This window comes from Nestor notabilis, unplaced genomic scaffold (genome assembly GCF_000696875.1).
Source record: "Nestor notabilis isolate BGI_N333 unplaced genomic scaffold, ASM69687v1 scaffold4950, whole genome shotgun sequence".
Taxonomy (NCBI): Eukaryota; Metazoa; Chordata; class Aves; order Psittaciformes; family Psittacidae; genus Nestor; species Nestor notabilis.
The window spans coordinates 38041-60585 of NW_009910516.1; the positions used below are offsets into that span (position 1 = coordinate 38041).

The 22545-nt window shown below is 36.1% G+C and overlaps 1 protein-coding gene across 1 annotated transcript in view; it reads right to left on the reverse strand.

The window, feature by feature from the left end:
- TAPT1 (transmembrane anterior posterior transformation 1) overlaps positions 1–22545 on the reverse strand; it is a 41451-nt gene that overhangs the window by 5319 nt on the left and 13587 nt on the right. The window contains exons 4-12 of the mRNA XM_010010339.1: positions 18991–19153; positions 14886–15021; positions 13927–14024; positions 13716–13785; positions 7485–7565; positions 6512–6621; positions 4864–4923; positions 3432–3500; positions 1787–1863 (exon numbers count right to left, since the gene is read on the reverse strand). Of these exons, the coding sequence (XP_010008641.1) occupies positions 1787–1863; positions 3432–3500; positions 4864–4923; positions 6512–6621; positions 7485–7565; positions 13716–13785; positions 13927–14024; positions 14886–15021; positions 18991–19153 (864 nt within the window). The remainder of the gene's footprint in view (positions 1–1786; positions 1864–3431; positions 3501–4863; positions 4924–6511; positions 6622–7484; positions 7566–13715; positions 13786–13926; positions 14025–14885; positions 15022–18990; positions 19154–22545) is intronic.

The window sequence follows — 22545 nt, forward strand, 5'->3', positions numbered from 1 at the left end:
TTGGGAAAAAGGAAAAGCCACTGAGCAGAATGAAGATGCTAAGCTTGGTATACCACAGCATGAATGTGTGATCCTAACAGAGAAAACGCTTTGGAATTCCACTTGTTCAATTACTAAGAATGAGATACTTTCCAAAGACCATAGCACAGCTTTGGCAGCAGCTGATTACTCCTGTCTGATGTAGTGACCATTTCACACTGTGTAAATAAACAGTGAATAAACAAGATAAAAAGGACATGATATAGCTATTTAGATGGCCAAAAGCCTCCCACAAAACACTGCTAGTGAGGAAATACATAGTACCAGGTTGAGAGGTAGAGTACTTTGATGCTGGCAAGGCAGAGCATGGAGGGAGGAGCAAACAGACAATGTGAACCAGGGTCACACTGTCTACTGTTTTTTATTACATAGAGCTGGCTTCAGAGAGAACATGGGCACAGCATGTGGTATGCTGGGGAAGGAATCAAAGTGTGGTGCAGAGGAATATAGCTAATGTTAATATTTCGCCTATATGCAATAGCCCAGAGTCCTAGTATTCGACACTAAAGACATGTGCCTCTACACTGATGTGGACTAGACATATCAGACCAAGTTCTACGTTTTCTGCAGATCAAGGTCAGACTGGAGTCTTAACTATTCATAAAAACTGTGTAGTAATCCCATCCTTTTCATAAGATACTGTAAAGCAGCAGCCTTCTCTTTTCCAGTGTACCTGCTGGACCACTGCTCCAGACCTAGAAGTGTTTTACCTCCCAAGTCTTGCTGCCTGCATTTACATACACAACTTGGTAGGACATTGGAAGAGATACTCCCACAACACTGTAGGCACGTTCTCTGTGCTGCAGCAACTTGAAGCACTTAATTCTTTATGATCAATTTTAGGAGGACTCCAGTATCAACAAGTACTGAGAGACAACAAATGCTGACACAGTTCAGGACACAGCTTTCCTAGAAACTAGTCATCCTTATATAGTCTACGGCAAGTGCCTCAGGACAGGCAAGTTAGACTGGATTTAAAGTACGACTAAATGCACCTCAGGTATGTTTTGACTGGTGAGTAGCTAAGGATAAGACAAATATAAACTGATGTGGCAGTGAAGGAATACTTGCAAATGATCAGTTTTGGAAAACAAATTGCCATAGGACATTCAAGGCCAGACTGGATGGGGCTTTCAGCAACCTGGTCTACTGGAAGCTGTCACTGTTCATGGCAAGGGGTTTGTAAGCAGATGATCGTTAAGGTCCCTCCCAACCCAACCCATTCTATGATTATATTCCCTAACTAAGATTACTTACTGATCCCACTCTTCCCAGAAAGGTAAGCCTTGCATTTACTTTTTTTTCATATAGCAGTTTCCCAAGGGGAAGGAACCTTGCATTCAGCTACCAGAGAGAAGAATTCATTATCTGCTCAGAGTACTTACTGCTTATTTTTGTTGACAGACTGATTTTTTTGTTCTTTTCACAGAAAGTTAAATTCCTTAGAATTCAATTTCCCCTTGTATGCAGAGGTATGGTGCTTGTCTGTCAAATTCTTTCAAACATTTTTCCATTAGTTATTTTCACTACTGAAGTTACTTACTGTGGGGCTATAATCCCCCAATGCAATTACAGTACTTAGGGACCAATCTGCACTCTCAATTTCAGTTTATGAGCATGTTTTACATTTATGTTCTACTGACCATAAACTGTGTCTACACTTACACCTAGAGGTATCAACAGAAGCTTTTTTCACATATTTGATCAGATAATGGTAAATACGTTTCAACTGTGTGTATATACTTACCCACAGTAGAACAGCACAACACAAACATAAGCTAAGACTCCCTGTACTTTTATTGAGCTTGTTACGACTCTGATGAGCTGTTTTAAAGACAAAAGTTAAACAGTTAAAACACAGCACACTTATTACTACAATATTTTAACAGACCTTTCTTATTTGGTAAATTCAAGACAGAAGTAGAATTATTTACATTAACAGAAATTTATTTTAATGTTCCCCCTGGTAGTGCTAACTATTCAAGATTTTGGTTTGATTAAGTATTTATTACATGAGCACTTACTTGCAACTTCGCCAAAGCTACAGTCTGGTAATGTTTCCTTCACCACTGATGCTTAAGTAAAACACTGAGCAAAAAAAAAACCTGTCCCAGAAGTCAAGGGCTGGAAGCTGAGTTAACAATTTTTGTGGAAAATGTCAAGAGATGCTGATGCAGTAAAACAGAATCAGTGTTTTGCACTACACTAACATTTTGAACACAAAATTGCTTTGTGGGCTAGGTATATGAATCCGAAGGTTCAGTAACAAATGATCCTGAAACCTCAGTTTACTTCAGTGTTTCACGGTTAGGGTTCCAAGTTAGCAAAGCACTTCAGTTTGTTTTAAAGCTATTAGTCTCAGGGATATCATATCAGCACACAATTAAATTGAAAAAAGCATTTCAATCCAATTCTCAGTGGATGTACTTTGCTTAGTTATAAAAGAAATCATGATTATGATCACAGCTGGTTTATTTTTTTGGTGGGTTTTTTTTTGGTGTGGCATTTTTTTAATCCTATATAAAAACTAGGCAAAGTCTGCCAATGGTATTTTTCCCTATCTCTATGGAAGAAAATTACATTTAAGTTAATTCATATTGATACTCTTCCAGGAAAATGACGAATTACCATCCTGGCTGGCAAAGCAAGGGCACAGCCCCAGTGTGAGGGTAACTACTGCTTGTCTGCATGTGTGTATGGGGAAAGTCAGACCAGCTATCTACAGAAAACATTCTGCAATAGTTAATTCAGAACAGACAGCATGTGGACACAATTCCAATAATGAAGTGATTCATTTTATAGCCGCATGTCCACATAACAGGGCCAGCTATTTCAGAATCATATATTCTGCAACAGCTCAGAAGCTCAGTGCCCCGTATTGTCATGGTTTAACCAGGCAGGCAGCTAAACACCAGACAGCTCACTCATATAAAAGAAAACTTAGTCACTAAACATACCATTACAGGGAAAACCACAAGGACTCCCATGAAAAACCTAAAAAAAACTAGTACACTGCTGCTAACCTTCTGGCAACCAGCTGCTTTGACTCTTCCAAATGAATGAACAGGATAATTGCCAAAAAGAATAAATGTTTAATAAGCACAGATGTAGTTTAGCTCCACTGCTACAATTCAAGTGCTTATAAATTCTATAAAATTAAAATATATTTGATTTTCTATGAAGGGATGATGAACAGTAACATGTTCATGAAGTCATAATTAACATGTGATATAGGTTATACTGAATGCTAACTCAACCTTACAGCGCCATTTCCGTGACTTAACACTATCATTTCGTCCTCAAAACATGAAAATGAGCCAGCTATCTCACAGGCGTATATTCTCAAAGTGAGATCTTATTGGCAGAAAACTTACAGGAAAGACAGAACTTACTAAAACAGCCAGTGGAAGAGGAATAAAACCCATCCTTCTGGAAACCGAATCACTATAATCTGTGTATGCCTAGGAAAAAAGAGGAAGAATGAACTACTTATGCAAAAGAATGTACTTACTTTAGCTTGGCACACCCTCTAGATAAGAATCAATCTCTGCTAACAAACACTGTGCTGGTATAAAGTGTACCTATTCACATTCTGAAATCCAAATGCAGTTATCTTTACTCTCAGACAAAAATGTAATACTACCATGACCAGCAAGATTAGCTTCAGTGCTCTAAACCAAGAGCAACTGGAGTATAATGCAAATCTCTAAATCGAGAGCAATTAGGACACTGAATCCAAACGCACCATGATATTTCATCTGCACATTATTACTAGCTTAGAGACCTTTTTGCATTAATTTGACTTTGATCCTCAAATACTGTACAGAAAAACCCATAACAGGGATAAAAGAACAATTATCCATCATGCTAGTGATTTTAAATCATTCTGTGAGCATTTATAATTAGCCTCGGGATAATTGTGTTAAAGTAATTTTGGAAATATGTTTACATTTGAACTCCCAAAACACAACTACTTTGCATGACAGCTTTCATGTAGTATTGAAGTCATGCCAAAGTTAGTGGCTATATGATGCTAACTCATTTTCCGCAGAAGATACCTAGGAAAAGGAGTGGAGTTTTGAGAACTAACAAACCATTTTAAAAAATGTACAAATTATTAATTAATTATATGTAACTGAAGGTGTCTAACTTCTTTATGAGGTATAACTACTTCATTCCTAGCAATAGCTATTAAACATTCCCAAGTACATAAATTATTATAACAAAGTTCATTTAATAGGTAGAGCACTCATCCACAGCACTCACTAATAGTCAAGAGACTCATCAGGAAAGGTATACTGTAAATAGTCTTCCAAAAAACAGTACTAATGAAAAACACAAGCAGTTCGTGTGCTCTATAAATAGTCATGCCAGAACAGTAACATGAATAGTAAAACCATCCTTATATATCTGTCCACAAAATGAAGAAGTAATGTAAGTTCCTAATGAATACTGTACTTTGATCCAAACCACTCAAAAAAAAGCAAAAAGAATAGTAACTGAAAATTATCTCAATGACATCTTGTTAAGGTGAATTACTTCCCATATATCTCAAAAATGTCAAAGTTAGTACAACCATTCCCTGACTATAATTGTATTTGGAAGAGACTTCTCAATATATTAAATAAAGCCTGAAGTGACCTGAACAACTGGATAAAAAAAAATAGTAAGAATATATCCTGTTATCTCTGATTAAAAAGAAGGGTAGAATTTCAGTGCTGTAGGAGTGTAACAGTTGTTTATGTATTTAAGTATCTGTTCCAATATCCAGTATCATATTCTATGATCCCCACTGTAACAATTAAGAGTTATTTTGAGGCTTACATTTTTCTGTCGACTGCTAACAAGGTCAAATGCAAGGCTGGCTCTGTATTCACTGTAGACCTGGAAAAAATCCAGCATATTGGATGTGTGATTCATTTGTTATCACATTATAGAAGCAACAGAGATATTAATAAAATATTTCTGTAAAAACATTATAGACATCTGTGCCAGGCTGAAGTAGCCCAAGCCAGCTTTTCTTAGGTCTAACTACACCCTTCAACAGATGAGCCTATATTTCCATGATAAAGTAACTTGCATATATATACAACAAACAATACTAAGCTATGTTTTAAGAATTGAATGAGATTTTATAAAGCACTTACTAAACTTGAGGATCATCAGAAACATCAAGTAAGTGAAATCATGTACACTTTTCCCCTACAGTTCATAATTGTTTTTAAGCTACATGAAAGGTAGCACTGGGATCAAATTAAACAAATGAGAGCTTATTTATATACTATGCGAGTGATCCTATGTAAAAAGCAAGCTGTAGTAGAAGACAAATGTAGCTTATCTTCTCTTTAAAACAGTTCTGCACATTAAGACATAAAGCATCTATTTTAAGGATAAGTGGTAGGGCAGCTGCACTGCAGGTGTTCAAAACTTCTGAAAAGGTCAGAGCTAGGAATCATAACTCTTTAGAACTTCTTACAAAAAATACAAGGTTTGTTAAATAAACCTTGCAAAATTGTCACTCACTAGCCCCATCCTCCAGCTGTTTCTGCACACTGAAGCATGCTATACTCTTGGCTAGCATGACTTCATTATTGCTCTTTTCCACACTCTATATGAAAGTAGGGCATGCATAAATGCCTCTGGCATAAGGGAGCTTATTAAGTACATCCATTAAACTTGTTTCTACACTGCACATTGTAGTTACTTTGGAGATGCTGGAAAAGATAGCACTTACAAGTTCTGATCTCATTTCCTCAAAAGACGTTTTAAAAGTGAAAAAACACTAGCTCATCACTTCACGAATTTATCAAGTTCACTGGAACTCACACAACACGCAAGACAAACGGCCAATGTATCACGCCACAACACATAAAAAGTAACCTCATCTACTACTTTAAAAGCAGGGCTGCATAATACATACAGCCGAAGAATTTTCAGGAGTGGGAAACTAACATAACCTACTTCATATTATTGCTCCAGGGACAGTGGAAAAATATATCTCTGATTTCAGATTCCACCTTTAACACACATGCAACAAGAGAGGTTCAGCAGCCTCACAAGATATTTTTCCTAAACCCTGAATTTTAACCTACAATCCATTCTGATAGGAACAGGTACAAGCTCTGTCTAGACTTGTAGAACAAGTAACTTTCTGTCAATTTAACTAGTGATCACTTCACAAAATGATTTGCCAGTTATGTGGACTGTAGTTATGTGAACTGTTATACAACACTTTCAGTAATTTATGGATCTGGAGCTGCTAATTTAGAAGCAGAGGTGTTTGTTCCACATTATAAAGATCCTCAGAAGTATATTGTATCAGGAAATTATCAAGCTTTCCCAAAAGATATCCTGTATCTGAAAATAATTTTTAAATTTCTGCACTGGAATAAATTTCAATATTAAAAAAAACCAAAACCAAACATTAGCAAAATAAACTACAACTTCGAGTAGCACAAAAAAAGATACCTACATCAGCTGTGATGTCATTGAACTTTGTTATAAAGGCATGTTTCACAATATCCACTGCAATTTCTGAAGCAACCACCATGCAAACATCCGGGAATAACACCCAAAGATGATCTGAAATTTGGGAAGAAACAAGTTAGGCTATTTAATGTGATGCCAGTATACAAAACAAAAATTATGAAAATTCTGCTCAACAGTCAAAAGCTCTCAAGAATCTGAAGAGTCTATAACTTTACATCACCACTCAGCATACAGTGTGCAAGTTCTCACTCCACTGCTGTTCTAGAGACTTATCAGTACGATACAATCACACCACAGTTAGGATCAGGTTTTAAAGCCTTTACTTTGTGAAGTTTAATCTCTGCTAGGAAGACAACCTTGCATGTAATAGACAGTAGATGTTTAGTATGTACAAAGCAGAGCACCTGCAGTTCTGGATGCTTAAGGTAAAATTTAGGTAGACTAGTAACATTTAAGCAAAATACACCACAGAGAACAGGTCTTAAAATTGTTAACCAAATTTTTAATAAAATAACTAAATTTTACTCAATGTGTACTCAATACAAAATCATAAGTATAATCAATAGTAAATTATGTATGGAAATTTTAAAATAATTTATCAAAATTTCAGTCTCACTACCCTCACAAAATAAAATTCTCTAGGGGACCCTTCATCCTCAGTGTACACCATGGAAACGGAAGGGCTGGGGAGAAATCATTCAAGAAGCTACTTGAAACACAACTACCAAGTTTGTAGCACAACAGTATACACTTCTGAACAGAAAGGCTCAAGCCACTCTTACAAGAAAGCCAAAAATAGAAAAATGAGAATCTAAGGTATTTGACAAATTAAGTTTCCTTAATTAAATGTCCTGGTTATCCTTATCGTTCAGATTGAGGAAAGAATCAAGAGATATAGTTGTTGATAGCACAGGAATCTGTCATTCTGTATTAATTTTTTTTCCTACTTTACTCACCTGGATTCCATGAGAACTGTTCCATATTTCTTAGACAAACAATTAACAGCAGCACGTAATTGGTGAACCTCTCCTTTATATCTAGTTTAAAAAAAAAAATGAGATAAAAGAAAAAGCTGTCAACTCCAAAGAAACATTTATTTGGATACACAGATATGTAAGCATGCAGAGTTCTACCATTTATTAAGTCTCGGATTAGAAAATCTCTTCTATACATTATTTGGCTGGATTTCAGGGGAGGGTATGATGGGAACCTCACCATGGACAGGATCTCAGCAGTATGCTCTGGCCTAACTGGAGGTCCATCTGATGCTGCATCAACTCACAGTTCCCAGTATCAGAAGGGACTTAAGATGAGACCTGCTATTGCCTCTTCTAATGCATTAATAAAATAGTCATCTTTCTTGACAAAGTTTGTCAAGAAATCGCATTTCTTGTGCGATTCAAGAAGAACCAGCACCTCCTGGTGCAAAAATGGGAACAATACACCTGCCTGTCATTTCGAGTTACTAGCAAGACAAATCTCATTTTCTACAGATCACAGATACGCAAATTGCTACATACTAGGTCCAGTAGTGGGGTGGGGAAAGGTATTTCAAGACAACTACTACACCTTACTTAGAAGGTTCCTACTAGTCTTTCACAGTACCACCTTAAAAAAGGAACAGCAGGATACATTAGCTCAGGTATCAAAACCTCAAGAACTGTAACACAGAAGCAGTCCAACTTGAGGCAGAGTCCTATGATTTGCCCTCCCAGACTAGGTAGGGTCTTTTTTTTCTACTCGGGTACCCTATGTCCAGAAACAACCCATACAGCTTGCTCCAGGAAGGATCACACTTTTTAATGTATTAAAAAGCACACAAACTGCAGCCACTATAGTGTAACAATGTCCCTCATTTTAAAAAACAAGTTTCCAAATACTGGCAAGCCTGAAGGAAAGGAGCAAAAGAAAAAGAGCTACTCCAGGAGAGAGGAACAAAAAGCACAAAGAATTCAAGAATGAGAAAACGCACACATTTAAAAGGCACATTTTGGGATACATAAATTCATCTCTTGGTATGGGCTGGGAAAAGGTCGAAGGAAACACAAGTTTCTGAAACAGAACTCAGAGGTATATGTATGGGAGAAGAAATAAAGAAATCCTTTGGTAAAATAATTTTTAATACCAGAAAAACCAGGACATAGGTAAAGTCCTAACCTGCCAGTAACACTTCAACAAGTCAAGTATGTTCTTCTATGCTTCTGAAATAATCAAATACTACTCAATTACCAGAACACAGTATTTTCTGATAAATCTAGTTATGGGTATCACTTGGCACTGTCACCAATGCAATGGTGACATATGCAGCCTAGCATCCCTTGATCTATATTCTCTATCTTACCCACTGGCAATTCAAAAATAATCACCAACTTTCCAGACTTTTGCCTAAAAACTCAGAAAGTCTTCATCTTGTATTTCCCACGCTGCCATGATCATCATCAGTGATCATCAAGGCGTAAGACGATGCACATGTCCCATCTTTGGTGCTTCAGATCCCACTTGAGCACTTCTATCTGTGCAGGCCTCCCTGGGAAATAAGGGCCTTAATTCAGGCCTAAAAACTAAACCATGTCTCAAACTAATCCTTCAGACATTTATTACCTGCTCCGAATATGTTACCTCACCAGTCAGGATTAAATTGAGATGGGACATCTTTTGCCTTAAATTTCCTCTTACGCTGTAAAACTAAACTTCCATAAAAATTCTCCCCCCACTAATTTCTGAGACTGGATGACAGGTTGACACCTGCATTTCCCCTCTGCTTATTTTTCCTGTTCTTACTGGCCTCCCTTCTAATCTGTTATCTCTGCTGCCACAGCTGTTCAAGGCTGCTCGGAGTGAGAGGAATGAGTGAGGCTGTTATTCTTCATTCTTGTCCCTCTCATCAACTGATTGTCAGAGAGTCAAGCACAGGAGAAAGGGCATTTTACTGCAGCTTCAACAGTAAACCCAAATGATTCAGAAATTCATTTCATTTCTCGCCCTCATGGAAAAGGACAGAAAAGACTCCAGGATATTCAAAACAACCAATGGTAATTAGACCTAAATCCAAATAAAAATGTACTCTTTTTTTCTAGTGGTTCTGTGCAGTAAAGCCCAAAAAAAGATTGTACTTCGCCAAAACAGATTTTAAATACTTTGACTCCACATGCATCAACCCTGCCATTCCAATTCAAAAGGAATTCTATACTCACATTAATAACACATTCTGCCCTTCTCTAAATCCTTCTGGAAAATAAAGACATTCAGTTTAAAGGACCAAGCATATTGCCAACAGAGACCAAAAGTTGAACTGCCAATGTGTCACAGGGTATCATCACTATTAAAACACATGTAAAAGACTACAGAAATGGATGTGATTGGAAATAAAGGATGTTCCTAGGACAACACTGCATCTCATATGGACTAGTATAATCAATTAGCCAGCATCTCACACCATTGATTACTGAACTAATTCAAGCAGGACCTGAACTCTGAAGAGCTTAAGTACCTCGCGGGGTGGCTACCAAGAAGGGCAATGAGATCCCAGGAACAACAATCCAGAAGTGGCACTTCTACTTACCCTAGCAAAAAATAGTCTTTAGAGCACCTATTAATTTCCTTCCAGATTCCCTGTCACATCATGTAGGAATCCATAATCAGGAAGGAAAACATAATTTTGATCATGTTAATCTCAGTCTTTATATGTTTAGATCAAAAGCTGATTATGAATCATAGCATGTAAGTGAAATAAGATTTTCTGGTTTACACGTAAGCAAATGCTAATACACTTTAGTGACAACTACCTCTTCACAAGTGACCAGAGCACAAGAAAGGATCAAAGACTGAACAAAAAATCATCAAGGAGGCGCTGATCTATCTTAAATGTACTCCTGCCCCCAAATCCTTCATCCTTAAAATAAACAGCTGAATTAGAATAATGACATTAAAAAAACTAAAGCCATATGAGAAAGCAGTTTGAATTCCAGAGACCAAAGGTAAAAATATTTTTCTTCAGTATTTCGATCAAAGCCAAAAGAGACTGATAAATCACGAACAAAACATAAAGAACAGAGTAAATAAGTTAAATTTTTTGAGATGAGTGACTTAAAAAAAAAAAATCAAGGAATAATCAGGCCAAACAGCCAACTGAAGCTAAAAGCATAACGCACTGCATCTAATGTACTACTTCATATAATGTAAAATTGTGTTTTGTGAAAAATTTAGTTTAAAGCACAATTTGAAATTAAAATAAGACATTTGAAAGCATAAAGGAAGGCAGCATGCTGGGCTTTCAATAACAATGAAAGAGCTTCTCTTTATAATTTTAATCCTACAAAATTAGCTTACAGATATCTATCTATTTCAAAAAGAGAATATACTATTTAAATGTAAAGAAACATTTCTTCCTGCTACAACAAATAGAAGGTTCTGTCTTCTGCACAGACATCTTTTCCAACAGCCGCAGTGGCTAGACTGCCTGGGTACACATGAATTTCCTAGTAAAAGTCAGGGTGACAACATGAAAGTAGTTTTGCTGCAGCTGACAAATCAAAGCTGCCGGAGCTGATATGGTTGAAATCATAGATTCCATAGCTGCAATATCAAGATCTTTTTTTACCAGCTGCACCTAAAAGATAACTAATGTATACTGCATGTTCTGTTCAATTAGTTCTCATGTGGATGATTCACAGTTCTTTTAGACCTAAAGTTTTAATCAATTAGCTGTTAGAGCAGAATTTTAAATGCCCATACAAAGGTGAGAAGGATCACTGACTCCACTGCACTAAGCTGGAAATACTGGGAAAAATAGCACAGCCATAGATCTGCTTGCTATCCACAAGCCACTGCTAAGGACAATGCCAAGTGAAAAGGATTTCACGGTATTTAGCTTCTGTGTACAATTTGATACCTTTTCACTGAATTTAAACCATATCACTGAGACAACAGTAATATTTTAGGAAGAGCCCCAGAAAAGGTGGGGCAAGGGGTTATCTTTTCACTCAGTCTAAGCTTAATCAGCTACTGCTGGCATTGTCACCCCAAGCGAAGACTCCAGACCTGAGAAATCTGCTAGAAGAAACCAAGAGAAAGGTGGGAAATATATAGCGGGACCTATATTTAGTGTTTTATTTTAGCACTTTAGTTCAGTCCAGCCATGCAGTTGTAGCATACTGTGTTCTAGGCTGCACATGATGCTCCAAAGGCTAACTGGAAGCTCAGGGCAGAGGATACAGCATCAGTGTAGCATGTCAACCCAAGATGCACTACCATTTCAGCTACAGGAAATAAAACATTTAAAGGATAACAAAGTTATCAGAATACATAAATTGAAGCAATACTGATCCATTCTTACTGAAGCTGTGACTCAGTGAACATGTTTAAAAGAGGTGAAAACCTCTCCTAAAAACCTGTCTAATTATTTATGAGAAGAAAAACATTGCTATTTATAACCATACTGAGAAGTGTTCTGGGAAAAGTTATCTGTTTGAAGGGAATAAATTAGCTTGTTTTGTGCACTATTCTGTGTATGTACTCACCTACTTCCATCCCTAAACGGTATAATGAATGGCATCACTTTTTCCACCAGGGAAAATAATGAGAGACTTGTCATTGCTATTACGGGTCTTCAATAATCATGTCCAGCAATAAAATACTGATATACATTTCTTCTACTACACTATTACAGGTGCTTTTTATGGAGGAAATTACTAGCCACTTCTCATAGTAGTCCCTCATCTATTTCAACATTTAAATCAAGAAAGAGGCCTCACCTCTCAGTAGGAGAGATAGGTGCACAACTCTAACTATTTTCTGTGAGTACTGTGATGAATGAGAGAAAATTTACGAAAACTCATCTGTTTTCTGTCAGTATTTTAGTAAATATCACTTTTGGATGTTCTCACTGTAAATTTAAATACATTTAACTTAAAAAATCTAAGTATTTAAATCTTGGAACCAAAAATAAATACTCTTAATACACAATAAGCATCTTATCAGCCCGGAGGGAAGATTATTTTGGGTTTTTTTTTTTTAAGAACTTACGAGGTAGATGAAAATTCAGTGTTTATTTTTCTGTTATGTGATATATTTAAGATTTTTGTAAATAGTCTTTCATCCAAAGCATCACAAAACAATTGCCATTTCACATTTGCATGTAATATTATTGCAGTTCGCAATTAGACAAAAATCCCATCAATAGTCAGAATTCAAAACCTGAAGCAAGTCTTCCAAAAGTTTAACTCTTGATAAAAGTAATCCAAACCATCTGCTTTTAAATAACCAGCTACTTTATTATTATTTTTTTAACCTATTGAACGTTTGAGTTCTCTGGTTTGAAAAACTAGCAGTTGTAATTGAAAAATTTATTCTACTTTGCTTGCTTATCATACTATTCTATGATTCTCTGATCTGTATAAATAGCTTTGACCAAAAAAGTCATATGCACAGAATAGCAGAAACAAGTGTGTTCAAAGACCAGAACACATTACAAGCAAAGAAGCTCTAGTACAACTTTCAAGTGCAATCTCTCCTATTAGTTTTGAAACCAAAAATTCAAGAAGTATTTCAGATGGCTGATGGCAGTATTAGAAAGAAAAGTATTAGAAAGGATACCTGCTTTTCCTCATGAAACACATTGAATACGAGTTCCCTAACATAAGACAGGTAAGGAGTGCCAGAATCACAACGTGTTTCCTAAGTACTATCTACTGTTATCTTGATAGCATGTCAAAAGATAGTCATCACTGGTAAACCCTTCATAAGCCAACTACTTCATCGTTACAATTCTTCTTAGGAATGGGGGAAGTATTTCAAGATCTATCCTCCTAACTGCCAAACAACATGCATTCTGAGATCACTGTCAACACAGCACACTACAAATTCAATTTTCCAAAAACACAGACTACTTTAGACACTTTGAAGCACGGACAATTTGAGCAACATAAATCTAAAATTCCTATTTAATAAACACAGTCAATAGGATGCTTTAGAACCTCAAATAAAAGCTAGCCATTTAAGAAGAAACAGTGTTCGTGGAAGTGGAATCCCAGTTTCATCCTAGTGAACCACATGGCAATAGGGGAGATAAGGCATTCAAATTCAAAATTCACCAAAGTTGTTTTATCAGTAATATTAAATAAATGAATAATTTAAAAGAATCAGGCTCTCACTTCATATTTTCTCCTCATTAGCACAGCTATACATACCGCTATTTGACATCTGAAAAAGATTGTTCTTCTCAAACTTCTTGAAAACACTTCCTTTTATTTCAACGAACTGCAACGTTTAGAAACAGCCAGTTAGTTTTTATTGATAAAAAACTGATACAAACAAATCAGACAAATAACATGCAAACAGACATATGATACACAAAGATGAAGGATGCTGAAAAAAATAGAGTAGCTGTATAATACTTACATTATTGGACATCATGATGGTAAGCAGTGATTTATTGTGGGAGTTGAAGGCCACATTAAGGGTTGTTGCTTGAACCATTATAAGAATAGCATGCAGGACTAGACAGCAGGGTTAAGGAAGCATCTTTGGAAATATCTTACAGTACAACAGTACTAAACAGTACCAACCCTCAAATTTTCTATTTTGTTTCCAAAATTTAACAAAGAAGTTTCTATCTCCCTATCAACTAGATTTATAGCAAGACAGTACTTAAACCTCTATAACGTACCCACAGTGCTCTGTAGCATGTAGTAATTCTGCTAATTTTCTTGTTGTAAAAGAGCCTAACGACATTAGTCAGGAGAAACAGCAATACAACCTGAATGAAATAAAAATCTGAAATAAAGATTCAAAGTTAGCCTAAAGATTTCAGAGAAAACAAGAGAAAGTACAAGAATTTTGAATTCATCGCTACATCTATCAGAGTACATCTCTCTACTTCCATCAGTTCACTGTAAGGTTACTTCAGACTCATTTGCATCCTGAATATGCATGAGTTGAAATGCCCTTCATTGAAAGAAAATGTTTCAAGCTAGGTGTTTTAAACATTCCACTAAATAACAAAACCCCACTTTCTTCCAGACCCTGTGACCCAAAATACTCAAATACAAATCAGAAATGAAAATTTCCATGAGCTATCCCATTACAGGTTTTCATTTTACGATGCATTAGGTATTTAAAAAAGCTGTCTACTACTGCAGCAGTATACCATTATGAAGGTTTTTATTTAAGAGCAGGTTAAAAGGTTTCTGTCATTAATTTTGAAAACCTGTAGAACTGGCAATTTTACTCTGAAAGGAAGGGAACACTGATCGAGGGATACCACAAATTTCTCAAATATATTAACATAAAATAATGCAGAGCAATTACTGTGTAATTTAATTTAGAAAATTTTGCAATGTATTGAAGAAACAGGATACAGACATACAGCACTGCCATGAAGAAGTGAGGAATCACACCTATGTGAGCTCTTTTTCTTTCCTTAGGTTCTGTAGCTGTCCAATAAAGAGCATCCAAAATATCTTGTCCAAATGAAGAAAACAGACGATCAGCCACCTAAACAAGAAAAACTTTTTACTACCTTAAAGCAGTATTTTTCCTCTCCAACACTTGAATATGCCATCGTGAGTAAAACTCAACCTAAAAAGTTTCCCATATTTATCATCTTTCATCTCTTGCCCATTCCATTTCCACTTTTGGATTTGATACTGCTCCTTTTGTATACTCAGCAGCTTACTTTCCCTCTCAAATTTACTATCCCCTTTTCAACAGTATTTACAATACATAACCATGTACTGTTATCTTAGATGCTTCCTTGGAAGACATCCAAGTACAGTTCAAACATCAGCCTTTGATAAAGCAATATCTGTGTTGCCTCAAACTATATTAAATGGTTTTTTTCCATCCCTCTGGGTTTAATGGTGGGGGGAGAGAGGAGAGGGGAAGGAAAGAAAGTGAATTTCCAATGTGTCAGAGGGAACAACATCAGCTTATAGGTACAAAAAGGACTGAAATTACAGAAATAGTATTTAGTTCTATAGAAATTATTTCTATACAGAAATATATATATTCTATAGAAATAGATTTGCCTGTACTGTTTCCTTACATCTTGGAAAAAAGTATATACTCAACAGAAACCTCTGCATAAAGCAGAATTCAAAAAGTACTGTAACACAACACCAGGTGATCAAGAGGGACTAGAAATTCTGCTAAAAAGGGAAAATGAGTTTGAAAAAGAAAACCAAACCCTACAAACATCAGAAGTGTAACTCAAAAAAATACATGCACAAGTAGGAAAAAAACCCATAGCAGTGGTTCTAAAGATAGGAAAAACATGGAGAGCAATCTGAGCTTGTAATTCAATACCGCAGCAAGAAAGGTCAGATGGAGTTACATCAGTTCTCAACACTTCATTATCAGCAAGCATGTAGAACTGAAGATCGTTACAAGGAAGACTTTTTTCTGCCTACACACTACAGTTCACTAATTTTAAACCCAAGCTGCATCAGGTAACAAAATTGCACTTCAAAAATTAAATTTGGTGTCACAATACATGTCTGGCTAAAAAAAAACCAAACCAAAACAGGGTGTATCTTTCATTGCTTACTAACTCAACCAAATGGAAATAGTAGTGATTATCTCTACTTAATAAGGACAACTGATACTTCCTTTTAGCATCTTTCTGTAAGACAACAGTTTTGGACATGTTAAAAAACCACGCAGCACTATAGAAGGAGATGCACAATGTACCTGCAAATACTGAACCATACTATTAACTAGAAAATATGTTCTTGGGACACTGTAAGTAAACCTAGATTTGGGATAATTTCCTGACTTTGTTAATCATGAGTTCTAAACATAAAGATACTGAAGGGAGAGAAGTCGTACAGTTTAACTTATTCAAGCCAACATTCGTTGAAGTTTCATAAAATACGAAGGTTGAATTAAACCAAATTTTGACTGGATGTCTCAAGTAAACTGTACTATATGCTACACTTTAAGCATCACCTATGAAATAAAATTTAAAAAGCTCATGAATTATCATAAATCAGAACTTCAAAAACTCATCAGTTTGAGAGATATTTACAGTGGCAGTGTTTTCGGCTTTTAAGTTTTGTAAATTAAGGTGGTCTGCATTATTAGATTCCTGCTCATTGTGATGACCCATGGAGTAACTACACCTGGTGTGGTAGCACCCACCAACTACAGAATGCTTAGAGTTTGCTAAGTTTTTGTTCACAATATTGTGAGGGGTTTAACAGATAAAAATGGTGGCTTTGCTTTCTTTTTTATTTAATCAGTGATTTTTTTCTTAGCTGACAGGATAGAAAAATATTAAAACCCACCACACAATATTGCTGTCTGCTTTTCCAAATATGACTTACCTAAACCCTACATGCCGGCTCCAGGCTCCAGCAGAATTCCATGGTGAGTGCTGTCACCAGCGTAACGCACACTGGGGCTTCACAAGGAGCAGGAGCCGGTGGGTCTGAATCTAAAAAAGAAAAGTGTCATTTAAGCCAAAGGTGCTGAACGCTCCCCTGAGGCTGTCTGTATGGAGCATTCAGCACAGAATTTGAAGTTTTTGCACTCATTGTATCTGTCCAGGACAACACTTCCTGGACTTTCCAACAGCCGAAAACATTAGGACATTGTAAACATCTCTGCAGCTCAAGGAATGAAATAAATTAAAAAAACTTCCTATTTTAAAAATTTGTGAAAATTTAGTTTATTGCTTTTTTTTTAATTATTTTTTTTAAAAAAGCATATTTAACAGGTCCTTAAAAAACATCGCTTGCATTAGTAGTAAAGACTAACAACAAAATTCACTGAAGTAGTCTAAGCAAGGCAATATTAAAACTGTTGAAAGCTATCAACTAGTGGGATCCCATGACATGTTCTGCCAATACTGTGGCTGCAACCTACCCTGATAAAAAAAGTCTCTTAAAAAACATGCCCTCTGCCTGGCATGTTGGGCTTCATGAAACACCATGGAAATTAAATACCTTTTCCGACTTCAAGGTCTAATAAAATTTTTCTAATAACTTTGGTGGTAAGACTTCCCCCTTTCCTAAAAAACAAAACAATGTCTCCCCCTCAACCAACCACCAAAAAAACCGCCACAAACAAACCCCTCCCCCCCCCCAAAAAATCAATCCCCCTCTTATTTGAGACACACTTTTGGTTCTGCCAGATATTAGCAAAGAAATTAATCTCTTCATTCAAAATGGAATGGCACATGGCTTCCAAATCACAGCAAATGCTGCAGACTCTCCAATTATGTGGTAAGCACACAGTGCTGTACTTTCTAAGCTTTAAGAGGAGTGACTTGAAGGAGTCTTGAAATAAAGAGAAATTATTTTGAACACATTAATTTATCATAATCTCTCAAATTATGGAACCGTATCACAGAATGGTTAGGGTTAGAATGGACTTTTAAGATCATCTATTTCCAACCCCTATATATGGATGATTATATACACACAACTAAAATCCACGTGGTAACAAAGTGCCAAATGCCTAAAATCAAAGGAAACAAACCCTCATGAATAAACAACTGAAGTGGCTTTTATGATATTTATTTCACTTAGGATAATGAAATGTGTTCCTTATGCAATATTTTCATATTTTAAAGAACAAACGTCTTTAGACAAAATATTCAGATTTTGCACAAAATGTAGCCTTATTTTAGCAATCTTCAAACAAAGGTACGACAGATGTTTAAACAAGGATTAATGTTATTCAGAGATCCCAGAATCCTAGTAGAGTAACTCTTGTGTACAAAGCTCTGATTTAAGAGGTTGTACTCCTAACAGGTCCTATATTCACAGAATGGAGATAAGATCGTAGCTATGAAATCATTATTTACTTTGTGAATGACTGATCACAGCAGTGCAATTAGAACTTTCACACTCCATATTACTAATGAAACAAAAGATCCCTCCCCACCCTGGATTTCTCTTTATCTTACCTTCCAAACCAGAATTGCATTTTCTTGTTTCACTATATTCACTCAAGTTACTGTTTATGCACTCAGGTTTTTGTTTGCTAGCCCAGACTGAGACAGGTTAAGCAGTAACGTGTCTCTGCAAACAATGAAAGCTACACTTCCATTATAAAGAACTAAAACCCAAATTGTGTCTTCTACTATCTTCCTTCTCGCCTTTCTCTCAGGATTTACTACTATTTCAAACTAATAGTTCCTACTTTTCTCAATTTCAAAACCTCACTCACTCCACTTCTTGTGTTTCAGTTTAAGGCATTTCTTCTTTCATTTCCAGTTCAGTTTCCATTCAACTAAACCAATTAATAAGCTCCAGGAATTAGGCAATATGAAGCAGTATCTACAAAATTTATTTTTCATGGACTTGCCAGTTTCACTGAATCCAGGCTTACTACCATGGGTGTGCGCACATTTGTGAGTGTATGAGATTTCCATATTCTAAATACAAATACTGTAATACAACAATATTTTAGATAGTCTGAGAAAAAGCATGCTTGATATTCTGATGCCAACATTCTTACCTCCAGCATGTTATAGATGATGTAGAGCTTTATGACAGACTGTCCCCTTATCAGATGATACATCATAGAGTAGTCAACATAGTGCATCATGAAGTAGCAGATGACCAATATAACTCCTTTGAGAATGTCACATACCTGAGCAGGTTGTAGCAAACGTCTATCACTGAAATACAAAGCGCAAAAAGTTCCACTAAATGTCATATACTCACAAGATACAAAGTCAATAGGAATTTACACAAGATGTTAATCAAGGATATATTTTAAAGCAGTTTATTACTGCTCCTTCCACTGCTCCTGACTCCAATAGATGAGGAACACCATAACCACCACACATTTATAGATCACGCTCCCGAACAGGATCACATTGTCTGATCTCTCACATCCACTTGGTTAAAATACTGTATTTGTTGGGCAAGAACTCCTATTTCTAAAGAACGTTCTGCATGTATGCCCTGTGGTCTTTGATTTACCTTCCCTCTTCCTGCCAATTTTGCTTATCATTTTGAATTCATCAGTTATAGAAATTTTATTTGCTATAACCAAAAGAAAAAGAAATGAAGCAGTCATCTTCAATTTCACTATAATGAACTGGATGCTGAGGAACAGTTTCTAAATGCAATTCAGTATCTTCTTTTAGCTCTAAGCTCTGCAGCAATAAATGCAAACAATTTGACATTAGAGCTTGAGTATGATCTTGAACCAATCAATGCAGAAGTTTTCTATCTGTAATCCCACATGTAACCCAGAAGACTAAATGAGTCATTATACAATTTCATCCTATAAACTAAAGCTACAGGAAGAAAATAGCTTTACTTCAATTGCCACACTAGCACCCATAAACATAATGACATTGCAAGGCAGTGTTTACTTGTCTATTTACTTAGTTTAATATTACTAGGATGCAAAGCATTTAAAAGGTCTTCAAGTTAAATCACAAGGTTATTGAGAATTAAATGTAAAAAAAAAAAATAATGGAGAAGTATTTCTATTACACGTTTATTTTTAAAACACACTGAAAGGCTTTTACGGAAGCTATCATTTTACAAAAGTCAGAACCAATTAACAGCATGCAAGTTATGAATTTTCATTTGCTGTATTTTTAAATCACAAGGTTATCCAGAGATTAGACAATGCTCCCATAAACTGATAACACATTTAGAAAAAAAAAATTGAGTAAGTTGATAAAAATTCATGCTATTTTTAAAAAACATCCGAACTCTTACTTATGACCTCTGGGAGTCAAGACTTGTTACAGACCCGGCAGACAAGTCAAAAATCCCAGCTCCCTGACTCATTCTATTTAAGTACAACATCTGAGCTAGAGCATTATACTTCAGGTTTCTTTGTTGCCTTCCATTCAAAAGGAAGGAGCCCTGAAAACAGTATTCCTGTATTATAACACTCATGGACGACACCGTGTCATTCCACAATGAGCGAATCATGCTCATTTGAGGAGTGTGAGTGAGCTCATGCTCATTCTAGGAGTATGACTGAGTTTCCAGAGCTCCCAGATTTACCAAGAGCAACTGCTCCTTCTATTATATACTTTTTAAGGCATAATCTGTATTAAAATTAATTATATTCTGAATAACAGAATTCAACCTGTTCCAGCGCACCTGAACTGCTTAAGAGTGGCTTTCTCACCCTAAGAGACATTTTCTTACTCTCGGAAGTCAGTAACAGCAACCACACCAGATTTTGTTTCAGACTAAGTCCTTGACAAAAAGCCTCAGTGAATTTCCATCCCCCCAGTTGAGTTGTAGCTGAAAACACCAACTAAAAAACTATCCATTTTCTAGCACATCCCATGTTTGCCTCCTGCTTCAAGAACCTATGACTATGCCCTTGCATGACACACAGAAAAATGCCCTCTCCAACCTGCAAAATTAGGTCTTGAAAGGTTAGTGCCCTATTTATCTATACCTCACTTAAATCATTATACTTAAATATGTTAGCGTATATTGAAACACTTATAGGATTTAAGCAAGCCCACAATTATGATTACCAGTCATATGCTGAGTAACACAGCATGTTCCTTTTTCTCCAACCTACTTTAATTCTGGAAGTATACTCAGAGTCATTTCAGTGTATGTTCCCCAGCCCACATTCATACTGAGCAATAAAGATTGGGATAAAGTGGTAACAATAGTATTACTTCACAACAGTAATGACAGGTCTTAGCATTTGAAAAAGAGAATCAAAACTTGTTACTCAGAAGATTAGCATCTTCATTCTTCCAGCCAACACCTACCTTGTCATTAGAGAAGAAGTGAGTAGAGAAAACCTGACTAGCAACAGAGACACCCACTTCAAAAATCTGTTTTAGAAGTTTGGCAAGGTACCAATTTGTATGATGGGATGGTCTCTTGCTGAAATGCACTAGTAAGCAGAGTCTGTTTATGAAGTCTCTGAAGCAGTCCAGAAAGATTCACCCAGGAAAATGCTTTGATGTTATCATGTTAAAGATTTTCTGGCTCACAAGGAGCATCAAAGATGCTCGACCACCAGTACAGTCACAAGTCTCTGTTACTCTGTACTGTTAACCCTATCACTCTTGCTTGTATTAATTTTCATCAGTATGACTACACTCACTTTAGTAAAACCAACTCAGGAGAAGCTAATGTAAAAGCAGGTAACAACCACCACAGGGGAATACAAACTCTAAGAAAAGACCACAAAATCAAGAGCACAAACTGCTCTTGTAAAGGTGGTCTCAACTCTGAAAACTAATTCAAGAAAACAATGCCATATGAAGGTGCATCCAAACTTACACACAGCATCCTACACACTGGAAAGATGAAGATATTCTGAGAATCTACTGCTTACAGAACAAACTGAGTATCACTACAATTCAATTCAAAGGCTGCCCAAAAGGATCACATCAACTACACTTCACTACTGTGCCTTGCAGGAATTAAGATTTTGTAGAATAAGAGTACGTTCAAATGATGTTTTTCAAGAATTTTACCTCCAAAAGTGACTTGGATTTAGTTTTTTTGTAGTCTGTATATCTAGAAAAAACTGCAGCAAGCAGTATTTTTTACTTGGGACATTTTAACTAAAAATACGCTCTATTAATGTTCTATTCAGAGTTGTAAGGTAACTTCTTGTGCTTCTCATGTACATGAGAAGCAGAACCAACAGTAAAGCTGTGACAACTTCTTCAAAACACATCTTTAAAATAAGTCACAAAAATATCCTCACAGTTTCAATTTACTCAGCTCGATGACAGAAGAACTGTCAGTATCTCTAAACCCTAGTCACTATTAAGAGATTACTGCAAGCGCTGAGTACGTAAAACTGCTTTATAGAAAGTAGAAAGAATATCCTGGCACTTACAATATATTCCAGTACTCTTTCATTGTACACTAAAAAAGACCCCTTCATATTGACTAGCAAGTAATCCATGGTCTACAACTAACATATTTCCGATTGAGAGAGATTAACCATGACTACTGCATAAATCCATAAAAGCACTTTCACTGCAGCAGAATCCTTTTCCACTCTGGCTAATAACATTTACAAAAGGATTTTGGTGTGCCGTTGTGAGTATTA